Here is a 15,184-nt window from a genome sequence, read left to right as displayed (position 1 = left end):
TCGGAAGGCGCTAGCGACTCCTGGGATTCTGGTACGTAGACTAATTTAATAAAAATAATAATAAAAACCAAAACAATAAAAGTAAATAAATAAAAGAAAATAAACATACAAAAAAGCAAAAAAGAAATAAAATAAACTAAAGAGAAAAAGAAAAGCCCCTACTCAACTACTTTCATTTTCATCTCTGTATATTCTTCCCCCCTGCTTCCTTCCTTTCCTACACCCTTGTAGTAGTAATAGGTTAGTTGTTTTGGGATAGGAGTAGGTAGGAGCCAACGCCTGAGGAGGTGCATTTTTATTTTTTTATTTTGCTAAGACGCAAGTGGCGGTGGCAAGTAGATTTTTTTCGTACTCTCCCTTTCCTGTCCTGGGGCCGAAAGAAAGTGGTAGAGCATAATATATATATACATAAAAAAGTAAGCAGTTGGTGAAGTCCTTGCCCGCGAAAGGGAAATGTCCCCAGTTCGAGCCTCAGTCCTGCACACAGTTTTAATCTGCCAGGACGTTCCATAGTATATTTTGTTGGTGAGATAACTAATAAGACAGAGGGGTTGGAACTGGGTGTGGAAACTGCCAACAGGAAAAAAGGAACTAAAAAACCAAAATCATTTTCTTTGGCTAGACGTCACGGCTGCTGTTAATGGAAAAAATAAATCTGCAAAATTTTAATGCCATCAGGCTTAACATAAGTAGGTCAAACTGAATCACGTGCACCATCAGCACTAAAAGAATTTATAAAAGAAACGTGCACTGATGCACCCAATTTACAATAACTAGCTGGCCTCCGTCACCAACTCTTGACGTTTGCAGTATTTGCTAAGATCATGTTATGACGTCACAGCCATATTTAAAGACTTTCGTCCCTTTTTATACAAGACATCATTATTTTAATTAAAACGAAATTAAATAATAATTAACATCTGAAATATTTATCGTCTGTATAAAAAGCAGCGACCATCGAAACATTGTACTACCATTATTATAAAATAAGAGGACAAAGGTTCTCAGGTTTACATTTTTATAAAGGGAACAAACAATGAGCAAATAGGTCATTCCAGTTTCAATCGCATTCGCTGATCTGATGAAAAAATTTGAAATTTGTGGTAAGATTTTAAACATAGCTGCACTACAGCAACTGTTTCACGTAATAAAATTATAAACAGCCGACCAGTTCCAATGGAGAAAGAAATTCTGAGTCCTTACTAATGTAAAATTGTTACCTTCTGAAGAAGACAAATTTATATTTGTCGAAACCTAGCTAAAGAAATTCTTTATCCATTGCAACTGGTCGGCTGTTTATAATTTTATTATTTGTGGTAAGGTCTTAAGGGACGAAACTGCTGAGGTCATCGGTCCCTAAGCTTACACACTACTTAATCTAACTTAAACTAACTTACGCTACGGACTACACACACACACTCATGCCCGAGGGAGGACTCGAACCTCCGACGGTGGTAGCCGCGCGGACGGTGACAAGACGCCCTAGATCGCACGGCTACCCCGCGCAGCTGATCTGATGAGTTTTAATATAAGTTGTCGCATTGTATTTTGTAGATAGTTGTATGGAACAGTTAAAGTGAAAAATTTAAATTATAACCTGATTTTATCCTGCAGTGTTTTCTTTCCAATTATTTAGAGATGAAAGTTCAGAACTATTACATAATGCAGAATATTTAAATACGGAAGCTTTTCATTTGGGTCCAGTGTTTAATTCCAGTTGACAATTACGGCAGTATAAATTTTCATTCATTAAATACGACAGAACCTGTAGTCACTTTACTTTATTCATAAGTCCGATCGTCTTTTCAAACTTTGATATTCATGCAGTTAATGTCAAAATTAATGCGGTCACAGAATTAATCAGACGAATTGTTTCCAAGCAAACTAGGGCCGTTGGTATTCTGAAAGTAATAGTTAAGAAATGCTTGAGATCTTTCAATAATTTAAATTTTTTATTGAAAACAGAATCAGCGAATAAGTCAAGGATAATTTTTAGGTCCCAGTTATTATATTTATGGTTGCCTCAGTGATGTATTAAGTGCCAATTTAGATCTGAATTAATTGAAATACAATTAAAGACAGTAAGTAAAACTCAAATTACGAGCGTTGACGGTAAAATGTAATTATGCAATTTTTTACAGGGCGTTAAGCAGGCCGTACATGTTTAGTAAAGCCTTTGGGAAAAACTCTCCTAAAACATGAAAATATATGAAACATGTACAGTGACGAAAATATGAAAGCAGAGAATTCCAGGCTACTCATAAAACATCCTTAACAGAGCTTAGCTATAAATGCAAGAAGAACTTTAAGAATTCTAAATATACGTATATAAATCGACAAAGGCTGATAATATTAAGTAAAAGATTAACGTTTAAGGGCCATAGAACAGGCAGTTATTAATGTCGATATCGAAGCACAACCTGAGTCAAATGCACTGCCATGACACTGAAAGAGCTTCACTAGTTAAGTAAAAGTTAACCAACGTTCATTTAACAACGACTATAACTGAAAACACAGAAATCACTTCGAGTGTCGTATACGACGAAAGTGAAAGCGTTTTATTTTAGCATGTTTTTCACCAGGTTAAAGTTTCTTCGTTTCTCTTCTCGCAGTTCAGTGAACTAACTAGACAACTGCTAGATTTCGTTGCCATCGGTCTACCACTAACCTGATCCTTCATACTACAGCATTTCAGACCGAAGTCTCCTCAGATGCAGTATACCAAGTGCGTCTCCTCCGACGGACCGGAAGGTAGAAAACTTTCAGGCCAAGGTCTGCTGAATGCAGTATATCAAGGGCGTTTTCACCATCAAAGCATTTGAATCACGGTTGGAAGCATTTTTGTAGCTAGTAAGACTTAAAGCCATTAAGCAAGGAACACAACGAGAGCGAGACCACAGACTATCGCTCTTAAATCGGGCAGGCGGCGCACCCACGGACTCCAGCAGAACACTACAGCACTCGTTGCTAGGTGACAACGTACAGAGATACAGCAGAGGGAAGACCTCTAATGATGGTATTTTCGCTAGCTGACAACGGCTCGATAATCCTGTCCATCAAAAATATATACAGACTATGTGTGTATGTACACACGATTAGTTTGGAAACACCTAGATTCGGTTGGTGGCGAAGCGTCGTAGCATTTATGATTGACACACCTTTTAACATGACCAGTCAATCACCTCCCAACTGATCACGTAGACAAGTCGGTGCCGATTCCAAAATGCCTGTAGAAAAACCACGATCCCAGTGTGTTCAATAGGGCATATGTCAGATGAATTGGTAGGAATTACATGAAGACCCTCGCGTTCGTGGATTGTTCCTCGCAAGAGGAACTTTATCATTCAGTATGGCGTCGTAACGTTTGGGAAGGAATTCAATACTTCAAGCAGCTGAGGCGGAAAACAGAAACTGATAAGCGTAGTGCTGGGATACAAGCAACGGCACACAGCCAGTCGCTACCAGAACGAACGTGTGCCAACAGTGTGGAAAAATCTATAGCTCCAGCATTGGCCTCTACAGTCGCTTAAGCTCCCCTAGATATTGAGTTTCGAAGAAGACAATCATACTCGTCAGTGAGTGATAGCCCCATAACCGTGGGTGAGTAGCATTTTGATATCTCTTCGCTGGTGTACAGTGTACTCACACAAACGTTCAACTGAAAGCGGTTGACTGAATGACTAGTGCGTATTTTACTTGTATTTTCATCTGTTTACTGTCCAATCTCACAGGCGGACTAGTTACGTTATCCTGGGTACCCGCACTGTGGGCTGGTGCAGGAGATACAGGAGGGTCAAAATCGATTTTGTGCTACGTTTTAATAACACAATGTTTACCTGAGTGGTACACAGGCATACATTTTTGATAGGTCTTGAGGAGAGGAAGAGGATTACCGAATAAAAACGTACAGGGTGCCATCCAAACAAAGACTTTCTGCTGGTTATATTTTCATATCAAATAAAAGTGCAGGAAAAGCAACCATGCTATCATTTGCTTGTGACATTTTTTATTTCAGTCTTGGACAAAAGTCTTTTGGGTTGATCAAGGCAGATATGACACCTTGTGTGTAACAAATTTTATTCAAATTACTATAGGTTATGCTTGAATGGCCCCACTTTCCCACCGACTACTTACGAATAGTAATGGCAGCTGAGTCTTCCCATGTACTAAGTTGCATAGTTGCATGATACTAAGTGAAATGCGTATAAGTTTGAGATGTTTCCAGCTGTTCAGAACCATGCTGGAACATATGCGCCCGCACACACACACACACACACACACACACACACACACACACCGTATGACACAAAGTGTTTTGAGCGTGAGGTAATGGTGTGTGTTGATCTCCGCAGGGGTGAGCACATCTCGACGATGTACACGCACGCGCTGTGGGGCACGCAGGCTCGGCGCGAGCACCTGCGCGCCACCAAGTACTTCGAGTGCCGCTGCCCGCGCTGCGCCGACCCCACCGAGCTGGGTACACACCTCAGCGCCATGCGCTGCCTCGGCACGCTCACCGAGAGGTAACCGCACAGTGAGCTCAGCACACGCTTGCTTTACTTGCTTCGGCATGGAGGATGTCAACACTGCTTGTAGATAGAGACGGCTGCTCTCACACTGCCTGCCGGTTGAGAAACTCGTTACCAACAACGTGCGTAAGACCATGTCCCAGCGCAGCCTTATAGGTCCCCCACACAGCAATGATTGGCGCACTAATTTGAGAGCCTTCTCGTGTGCATACTGTAGTTGTAGCTGGTATACACAAGTTGCACATGTTGCTCAGGGTGGAGGCCCATGTTTCTATTAAAACCATCCACGCCCACCGTCCCATTCTCCCTCTGTGGGCTGTCCTCCGCCTCCGCGAATCCCGCCGCCTCTATCGCTCCTTCCTGCGCACTCGTGACAGGGAACAGGGAGATACACTCCAACGCCACTGGCAAATACAGCGACACGTATGGAACCTTATTACAGCACAGAAACTCCTGGACTGGCGCCAGACCTGCACACGACACATTCTATCGCCTTACTGGTTCCCATTCCACACCCCATTACCCCCTTCTCCATAGCGACCGCCCTCTTCCCGACAACCTCAGTAAGGCCAACCACTTTGCTCCCCACCTTTCCGACGTCTTCTCCGTCCCTAATGATCCCCACTTTGATTACTCTCTTTTCCCCACCATCATGGAATGCGCCGATACCTCGGTCACTCCACTTGCTCCTAGTCTCCAATACTTGGGGCAGTTGCCCCCTCCTGACATCAACACTCCAGTCAAAGCACATTACATTAAACTTAGCCTCCAGTCAAAACGCAATGCGGCCCCTGGTCACGACTGTGTCACCTACTACCACCTTCGAGAAAACTCCTTCTCCTTCCTGACTGTCCTTGCCAATCTTTTCAACGTCATCCTCTCTACTGGCTTCTACCCCGACCTGTTGAAGACTTCACGCATCCTCTTGTTCCTCAAACCCAACAAACCCCCTTCTATATCAGTAAACTCTTCCGGGCTAAGTTGCCGTGGTCGATCTGTAGAACCTGAGTCGACTCACCTCGGAAGATGTTCTCCGTAGTTGAGGACGAAACGTCAGGGAGAAGAAGTTCTACAGATCGACCACGGCAACTTAGCCCGGGAGAGTTTACTGATAAAGACGCCGGCCGTGAAAGCCTACATGGAATGAAAACCCCCTTCTATCGCTTCTTCCTATCGTCTCATCTGCCTCTTTAGTAAGGTCTTTGAATCCTTTGAATCTATCCTCTCCCACCATATCCATTAGCGCCTTTATCAACACCATCTCCTCCCCCCTACCCAGTGTGGCTTCCGACCCTCCTTCACCACCAAAGACCAACTCCTTAACCTTGTCCACTTCTCTTCCTCCAGCTTCACTCCTGTTGCTCTGCCATTTTTGTTTCCCTCGACCACCAAAATGCCTACAACCGCATATGGCATCCTTGTCTCCTCTTTAAACTCCAAACCTATGCCCTGTGTTTCAATTTTGTTCATCCGGTGGCTTGCTTCCTCTCACACCATCCTTCCTATATCACCCTCCACAACACTAATCCCGTATCTTTTATCACACTGCTTGTGACCCGCAGGGCTCCATCCCCTCCCCTCTCCTCTATCTCCTGTACACCACCAATATGCCCAAGCCACCCCCTCCTGTCCACCTCCTCCAGTATGCTGATCACACCACCTTCCTGGATCTCTCTCCTACCCTTCAACCATCCCAATGCACCCTTCAAACCCACCTTGACCAGTTCACCACTTGGTGTAACCAGTGATTTCTTCATATCAACCCCTCCAAAACACAGGCAATCATCATAGGCTGCATCACCTACTCCTTCCGTCTCCAAGATTTCTACCTCACCATTTATGGTCTCCCATCCGGCTCACCCCCCACCTTGAGATACCTTGGCCCCACCCTTGATCGTCATCTCACCTGAACCCCTCATCTTCTGACAGCCAGCAGAAAGCCCATTCCTGCCTCTGACTCTTGAAACTACTGTCTGGCCAGATATGAGGATTGCATCCTTCCACCATTCTCCACACCTACAGATCTCTCATCCATCCTATCCTCTGTTATGCCAGCATTGCCTGGATCTCAACCCCCCCTCCACTTTTACAAGGCCCTCCAAATCCTCAAACACCATGCACTCCACCTTGCCTTCTATATCTGCCTTCCTTCACCCACACGATTCCTGTATGACCTCATCCTCTTCCCCCACCTCCTCCTTTTGCTCCAACATCTTCACATCCTTTAGACTGTCGACAGGCTTGATCCCCACACCCCATGGTTTCCTCCTTCCTCTCCACACCCCACCCAATGCTGTACCTCTATCACTGTATCCCTCCCTCTCTCCACCTCCACAACCTCCATCTCCTTCATCAGGGCTATTTCAAGCACCTCCCCCTCCCGGATTTTGAACATCTACCCTTCCTTCCAACTGTAACTTGGCCTTGTTGTCCCCCTCCCCAGGGCCCCTTTTTCCTCTCCCCTCCTTCTCTCAGAGCGGATTTTCCTCCTTCCCTTCCCGAGTCCCTGCACCCCCTCCTCAGCTGATTTCCTCTTCCATCCCTTCCCTCCCCGGCCCTCCTTCAGCGCGCCCCCACTTCATCCCCCTCTCTCTCCCATCCTCTTATCCTCCTTTTCCCTTCTCCCTTCTCCGTTATCCCTCTCCCCCCCCCCCCTGGCACATCCACCCAGGTTTTTATTATCAGTGTGGTGCTTTAGTGTTGTGTTTTGGTGCCGTTATACAGTGTCATCTAGTGATGTGGTTTTAATTTGTGTTCGACCTGTTTATCGTCCATGACTGTTCCATGCTATGCTGTCCGTCACGTGGCTATTTTAATCGTCTTGTGACTTCTTACACAACGACCATACTTTGCCTGGTGAATTTTAATCCAAAGTGTTTTTTGTTTGTTTGTGTAAAATTCTTTTTTTAGATTTTTACCTCCGTTTTACAGTTACCACTTTGTATGCTTTCTTTTTTATGTTTCCACCTTTTTTTGTTTCTGTATTCTTTATATTGTTTTAAATGTCTTCCTGTCTGCTTCTGTCTCTCGGCTGAAGAGCAGAGCTTATACTGCTGCCAGCCCGCGCCTGATGGAATCGAAATTACAATAAAGGGAAAAGAAAGTTGCTCGGCGCGATCTGATATTTCGTAAATAAGAATATTTGGCAGCCAGGGTCGTGTGTTCTAATCGCTAGAGACATTGACATTGTTGTTACAATTTTGCGTTTCAAAGAATATTTAATAACTGATGTAATGGCTCACTTACGCGACCTATTGGCTATGCGTGTAAGCGCCCGTCGAAGCTTATGCTGCGTTCCCGCTCATTATTTCCTGATGTGACGTAGCTATGACGGCTCCATTGACGAACTCGCCTCCATTCCGGGGTACACTGTTCAGTTAGTCACATGTTCCATAAAGCATTTTAGCGATATCGTTGTCGAAATGATGTGGAACGAGTCAGTTCGTAGGATATGTATACATTATTAGTGTTAAGATTAATGAACAGATTATCATTTTACTCCTACTCACGTAACTACACTTAAAGAAAAGCTTTTTTTTAACTGGCTGCCGATTTTTAAGCAGAAATTCGTCGGTAACAAAGAGTAGTCCAGGAGAAAAGATTTTAAATTATACGTAAAACTTGCTTCGCTACGTCTCAAATATTTAATGTTACTGGGCAAATGATAAAAAAAATTTATTACTGCATTCTGAACTCATCTCTGAGTCACTGAGAGTTTTACCAATTGGTAATAAAGGTCGTTTTCCCTCTAGTGTTGTAGGTACGTTCATCACTGTTCTTCTCCAATGGTGATGGATTATCTATGACGAATTTCACTAACGAAAATATGTATTGTGATGGTGAAGTTAAAATGCCTAGCTCCTTGAAGAGGTACCTACATGAAAATGCCTAGCTCCTTAGAGAGGTAGCTACATGACGGCCGTTTATACTACGGATTTTTTATTTACTCTGTTTTATGTATCTGACTAGCCAATGTGGCGCCTTTGTTTCATAAGTCGAGTGTTCTCTCGTTATATTTGTGCGATTCATGCACAGTAATATTATTCCAGAAAGTATGTAAAAAAGTATTGCGGATCTGGTTACTATGTTGTTTTCCCACGTGTGTACTGGTTATACAGCTGTGCGGACTGTCTTGTAATATTTTCCTCGGGAAATAAAGGAAAAAATACTACAACACACGATCTTGGCTGCCAAATATTCGTATTTTGTGTGTGATTTAAGTATGTAAATTTTGGAAATTTGTGGTAACATCTTATGGGACCAAACAGCTGAGGTCATCGGTCCCTAAACTTACGCACTACTTGATGTAACTTAAACTAACTTAAACTAACTACCCCGCGCTTTACCAACGTAAATGTAATGTTTGCGGGAAGCATCCTGCAACACCATGAGGAATGGGATAGTGAAGGGGCTTCGTACAGCAAAGTATCATCTCCACATGCGCTTTATAGTTTGACCATCTTTTTTATTGACGATAAAATATGACTCGTTAGATCGCGTCATATTCCTCTTCAAATTTCTTTAGTGCTTGACGTTTCGATCCCTCTGCTGGGATCTTCAGGTTTCCGCTGACGTCCCTGAATGGCTAAACACTGTCGAAAGACAGTGACTTATAAAAGGCTGTTTTCTCGCTCTTTTTTAAGGGAAGTGGGGTTACTGGGTAGCAATTTTCAGGGTGCTGTTGATGTGCAGTAGAATGTACTACGGACACCATTTCGGGGTAAAACTGCTCCATACGTATGAGACCATCTCAAATTATGCTTGCTGTCGAATTATTTTAAATATAAGGGTATGTCCGAAAATTTGCGTCTCACGAAAGCAACTAGGATATCACATGGCAGCGGGTACTCTAGAGTTACTGCGAGTGGTTTTCTCCGTTCGAGTGGCCGTTGTAGGTCCGTAAGTGGCGTGAAAGTGCTGCCATGGCGAAAACTCAGAGACCATAAATCATCTCACTGCTGCTGCATAAGTAAAACCCATACCACTCAAGACACAGGATGGGCAACGGCCCACCAAGAAAGAGAGAGAGAGGCGAAGTGAAGAAACGCGTCTAAACATCCACTCTGTAGATACAGCTGTACTTCAGATAATGACGATGTGCAAGACGCAGACGAGAGCTAAAATACGTTTAGGTCGTTTCTGTAGTCAGTAACGGCTGGACCGATCGCTAAGCAGATTTCTCCTCATAAACTCAGATACGCAATCTAACTTGTCTCGCAATCGATCAACTACTAGAAAAGGAAAAACCCCTCGAAAATGTTTTCTACTTGTCGGTTCTTAGAAAATCAGACTGGGGAAGGTTATCTTTCTACTGAAATGATAATACTGGTCCACATTAGCCCCGGTTTTGCACTGACGAAAAAATTCCAACACCAGGAAATAATGAATTGCAATCAAATTTCGGGAATACGTTCGTCTACGTAAGTGTTTAAGTGACTAACAATGCAAGCTCACAGGCTAATGCAAGTGCGAGAAAAGCTATTGCAAATGTGAGATGCAGGTACATTAGTAACTGGTGTAACAGCCAAAATGCGGAATGCAAGCACAGAAACGTGTTTGCATTGTGTCATACAGGTGCCGGATGTCAGTACGTGGGATGGAGTTCCACGCCTGTAACACTTGGTCTGGCGATACAGGGACGGTTAATGTTGGTTGTGGATTACGCTGGAGTTGTCGACCGACGACGTCCCAAATGTGCTCCGTTGGTGACAGATCTAGTGATCGAGCAGGCCAAGGCAACATACCGAATCTGTAGAGCATGGTGGGTTACAACAGCGGTATGCGGGCGAGCTTTATCCTTTTGGAAAACCCCCCTGGGATGCTCTAAACGAACGGTAGCGCAAAAGTCGAATCACCAGCCCGACGAGCAAATTTGCAGTCGGGGTGCGTGGGATAACCACGAGAGTGTTCCTGCTGTCATACGGAACCGCACTCCAGACACGTCCAGGTGTAGGTCCAGTGTGTCTGGGTTGCAGACACGTTGGTTGCAGGCGCTTAGGTGGCCGCCTCCTAACCAACAGACGGCCATCGCTGGCACCGAGGCAGAAACGACTTTCATCAGAAAACGCAACAGACCCACTCTCAACCCTCCAACGAGCACTCGCTTGACACCACTGGCGTAGCAAAAGCGGCGGTTTGGGGTAAGAGGAATGCACGATACATCGCGTCTGGCTCGGAGCGTTCCTCGAAGTAACGTATTTGTGACAGTTAGTTGTACCACTGTTGTGCTAATTGCATCTCAGAGCCGGCCGGAGTGGCCGAGCGGTTAAAGGCGCTACAGTCTGGAACCGCACGACCGCTACGGTCGCAGGTTCGAATCCTGCCTCGGGCATGGATGTGTGTGATGTCCTTAGGTTAGTTAGGTTTAACTAGTTCTAAGTTTAGGGGACTTATGACCACAGCAGTTGAGTCCCATAGTGCTCAGAGCCATTTGAACCATTTTTGCATCTCAGATTGCTACTGCAGACTCAGTACGATGCGCCATACGCCGAACACAGTGGTCTTTCCTCTCGGTAGTGCCACGTGGCCGTCCTGAGACCGGTCTTCTTGCCATCGTACATTCTCGTGACCACCGCTGCCAGAAATCAAGTACAGTGGCTACATTGCTGCCACATCTTTTTGCAACATCGCAGAAGGGACATCCAGTTTGTCTTAGCCCTATTACTAGACATCGTTCAAACCTACCGAGGTGTTGATAATGGTATCATTGTTGCCTTAAAGGCATTCTTTACTAACATCTACTCACCATGTCAAGTCTCCAAGGTAACTACCGCTCAAGACCGTTACAGCTGTATTTAAATCAAACCTGGTTTTCATCCTTGTAGTCGCACAACTCCTCCTTGCTGTTGCGATTTTTTTTTCCATCAGTGTCTCTGCGAGTACACACGAACAGGAAACACACATTAATGTAAATTACAAACACAAAGTAAGAAACGGAAATATAAGCAGTGAACATAGGGATAATTGAATTGCATCTTAAAACTATTAAACAAACCACAACGAATGGATAAGGTAGGGTGTCGATCTTCTCAACAAGACCTCCCCTCAAACTCATAATCGCTCTTGTGTGCGGAAAAATTGCGCCAATCGTACCAGAAAATAAGATATTGATTTTTCCTTCAAATTCTGAACCCGGTCAGACATGGATGAGCCCTCTAAATATAGTATGAAGTCGTATTATCTAACGAAGTTCAAAGATACGAATCGGAAACCTACTCATTCTCCTCTCGCGATAGCCGTCGCTAGAAGGTATTTTTAACAGAGAAAGAGGAGGACTGTCCGCTGCAGCCTGGTGGCAGCAGTTCATCACTCATGAAGTGACGAGCTGGCCCTCGAAGACAGGTCCCCCCCGTCTCTTTCTCAAGTGTTTTCCGTCCTCATCTCCACTAGAGCTCCAGCCGCAGAATGCCCCGTCTGGGCGCTCTGTGTTCCCCCAATTTCGCACAAAATTCCACACAAAGCTTCCTTCAACAATGGGAAAGTCCGGCCAATGATTACCCAATGAAATTTTAATTAAAAAATCTTCACTAGCCTGCCAAATCGATATGTCTTTAAGTTACCCATTGAGGTGCTTTTCCACGCGTGGAGAGAAACGATTTTGTTGTTCAGCTGGTTTCGCGTGTGGACTACTCTGTTCCTCACCTACAAAAAGTAGAGAAATACTAACATACTAACAGTAACTGCCACATACCTTTCTAACGTGAACACCGCCAACTCGCTACCTTTGGTCCAGCATGTCTCACTGCACCTTTCGTAGAAGGCCTTTCGGCGAAAAACACACCACTTAGAGCGGTAGCAGCTCGTAAAACAGTTGTTTACTTTGCATTGGCCCGACGTGCTACATTATTTCCAACAGTGTTTTTTAGAAAGTGACCCCAAGTCGCACAGGACAGAGTTCGCAATTGTAAATACTTGCAGCCATACGCGAGTAGCGGAGAAATATGAAGCGTATCAGCCCAACAGTAGGCTGATACATTTCAGGTGGAAGATGTGAATGTAGGCTATGTGTTACCTTTTCTATTAAAGTAATACCTTTGGATTATGAATCGCTGGCAGGAGTGGCCGTGCGGTTCTAGGCGCTACAGTCTGGAACCGAGCGACCGCTACGATCGCAGGTTCGAATCTTGCCTCGGGCATGGATGTCTGTGATGTCCTTAGGTTAGTTAGGTTTAAGTAGTTCTAAGTTCTAGGCGACTGATGACCTCAGAAGTTAAGTCGCATAGTGCTCAGAGCCATTTTTTGATTATGAATCAGAATGTTTATTCTGAGGGTTAAAACGCATTTTACCACAAAATAATTGCAAGACTACGTGTAGTGCCGGTATTTGAAAACAGGTTACGATCTGTAGAGTCATTCCTTAATTTTAAAATAGGTTACAGTAAATAACGTTGATTTTGAACGTTTCACTGAATAAGATGCAAATAACCAAAAACCTAAGCAACGCAACAAAAGACTAATGTCATCACTGGTGAAATCCTAGTACTGATTCATGTGTAATACTCGTACTTACAGTGACGGTAAGTTTAATGTAATTTATATTATAAAGTTCAAGTGCACCTAACAATAATATTATGTCAGATTTGCCGGTAAGAAGGCAAAATGGCTCTGAGCACTATGGGACTTAACTTCTAGGGTCATCTGTCCCCTAGAACTTAGAACTACTTAAACCTAACCAACCTAAGGACATCACACACATCCATGCCCGAGGCAGGATTCGAACCTGCGACCATAGCGGCCGCGCGGTTCCAGACTGTAGCGCCTAGAACCACTCGGCCACCACGGCCGGCTAAGAAGGCAACCGAACATTTTTAGCGTCTCAGTGGAATCATCGCACAAGCGCGAACCATGTAAGGTGTTTAGATATTCAGTTTTGATGGCAATACGTACTCTGTTCGTTATTTTGTGAGATTTTGCAGCAATATAATGGCACCATCCATGTTAGCCTGGATCTCTCCGCTTTGGGAGATCGTTGAGACAGACGTGCTCTGATTGTCGGCCTAGGCGCCTAGAACCGCTCGGCCACACGGCCGCCTGCCTCAAGATGGTTCAAATGGCTCTGAGCACTATGGGACTTAACATCTATGGTCAGCAGTCCCCTAGAACTTAGAACTACTTAAACCTAACTAACCTAAGGACATCACACACATCCATGCCCGAGGCAGGATTCGAACCTGCGACCGAAGCAGTCGTGCGGCTCCGGACTGAGCGCCTAGAACCGCTAGACCACCGCGGCCGGCCCTGCCTCAAGAGATACATAGTTTACAGTGCAGTAATTGTCTTACTGTGTTAAAACCTTTACGTAATATTATACATCTTAATGACTAGATTATGAGAGCATTTTAGTTTTTAATTTCGGTCGATAGCTAAATGAAATGTTGAAAATCAAATATTGTTGCATTGGAAGCCGTTAGATAGGCAACCGTAACTGTAACAGTGCATTGTGCTCTGGGATAGCGGACTAGTAAAACAGGGTGTCCCAGAAATGTGACGGACTTCGAGGGGTTGCAGACGCTGTCTTGAGGAACAAATCGAGGACAGGAACCCTTGTCCGGAAACGTAATCCAACGACGCTACAGAGCGTCAAAGTTGCAGGCGCCGGTGCGTGCGACAAGGCCACCCCTTCGGCAGCAGACGTGACTTTGTCCACTGACCAACCGTAGGCAGAAGGTCCCACATTGTTGTTCGTTATTGTGTCTAACAATACCACCACATGCAAAGTAGGGTAGAAATCAGATTAATATTGTTGCTCACGCAGCATATGTTCGCTTTATCGGGCAACAACGAAGTTATTGACTGTGGATGGTATCGTCAGAATGGAAATGAAGTCACTGTAAAAAAGTGATTAATTTTGGGACTTATCTTGAATGGATTTCCACGTAGATTTCGTCGATGTTGTTACGGCTCATCTTGTTGATGCTAGGGTGATTCCACTTTGACTGCTAGAAGGTCCAGATCTGTATTTTAGCAATATTAGAAGACCTAACAAATGCGTTTTTCAGGAAATTCTTAATGATCAAACAATCCCAGATCAGAACAATGGTACGGTAGAAATAATTTTTGACTTGGTGTTCAGGATCCACATTTTTATTAAACTTCTTGTAAATTCACATTTACTTCTTCTTGATTGTCACATCATCAAGAAAACAGTTTTGCATCAATCTTCATATATTTAATTTCCACTTTAACCGAACATAAGACTGGACTATTTTTTTACAAAGCGAAATAACAACTTATCTTCTGCAAACTGAAACAAAGATTGCCCTGTGTGCATTCGCTCCAAAACGGTTACAAGTAAGTCAAAGATATGACAGTCTCACAGAAATGAATACACGCATGAACCATATCACTGTAATATATCGATACATCGGAGTACTGTACATTAATAAAACCAAATGTGAATTTTGTCACAAAAATATGTGTGTTACTCCGCAGAAAAGTAGTACGATATTACTGGTATCGAGAACTGGGGTTGGAGTGCCGTAATGGTCACGTAAATAAAGAACCATTACAAGTGATAGCAACAGATTGTCACTATCGCCAGTGGAAAAGATGTAACTAGCTGCTGCGTAGCAGCCACTGTCTCCTGTTACGTTAGTGGATGACGGTTTCGGACAAGGCTTTCCGTCTGCAGTTTACTTTTCTCCTATGTACCGACG

At 44.1% G+C, this 15,184-nt stretch overlaps 1 protein-coding gene across 1 annotated transcript in view; it reads left to right on the top strand.

Moving 5' to 3' along the window:
• LOC126456096 (SET domain-containing protein SmydA-8-like) overlaps positions 1–15,184 on the top strand; it is a 104,329-nt gene that overhangs the window by 55,314 nt on the left and 33,831 nt on the right. Inside the window, exon 5 of the mRNA XM_050091851.1 lies at positions 4,353–4,523. Within this exon, the coding sequence (XP_049947808.1) occupies positions 4,353–4,523 (171 nt within the window). The remainder of the gene's footprint in view (positions 1–4,352; positions 4,524–15,184) is intronic.

This window comes from Schistocerca serialis, chromosome 2 (assembly GCF_023864345.2).
Source record: "Schistocerca serialis cubense isolate TAMUIC-IGC-003099 chromosome 2, iqSchSeri2.2, whole genome shotgun sequence".
NCBI lineage: Eukaryota > Metazoa > Arthropoda > Insecta > Orthoptera > Acrididae > Schistocerca > Schistocerca serialis.
Note: the sequence above shows the minus strand (reverse complement) of the source record. Positions and strands in the feature narration are given on the sequence as shown.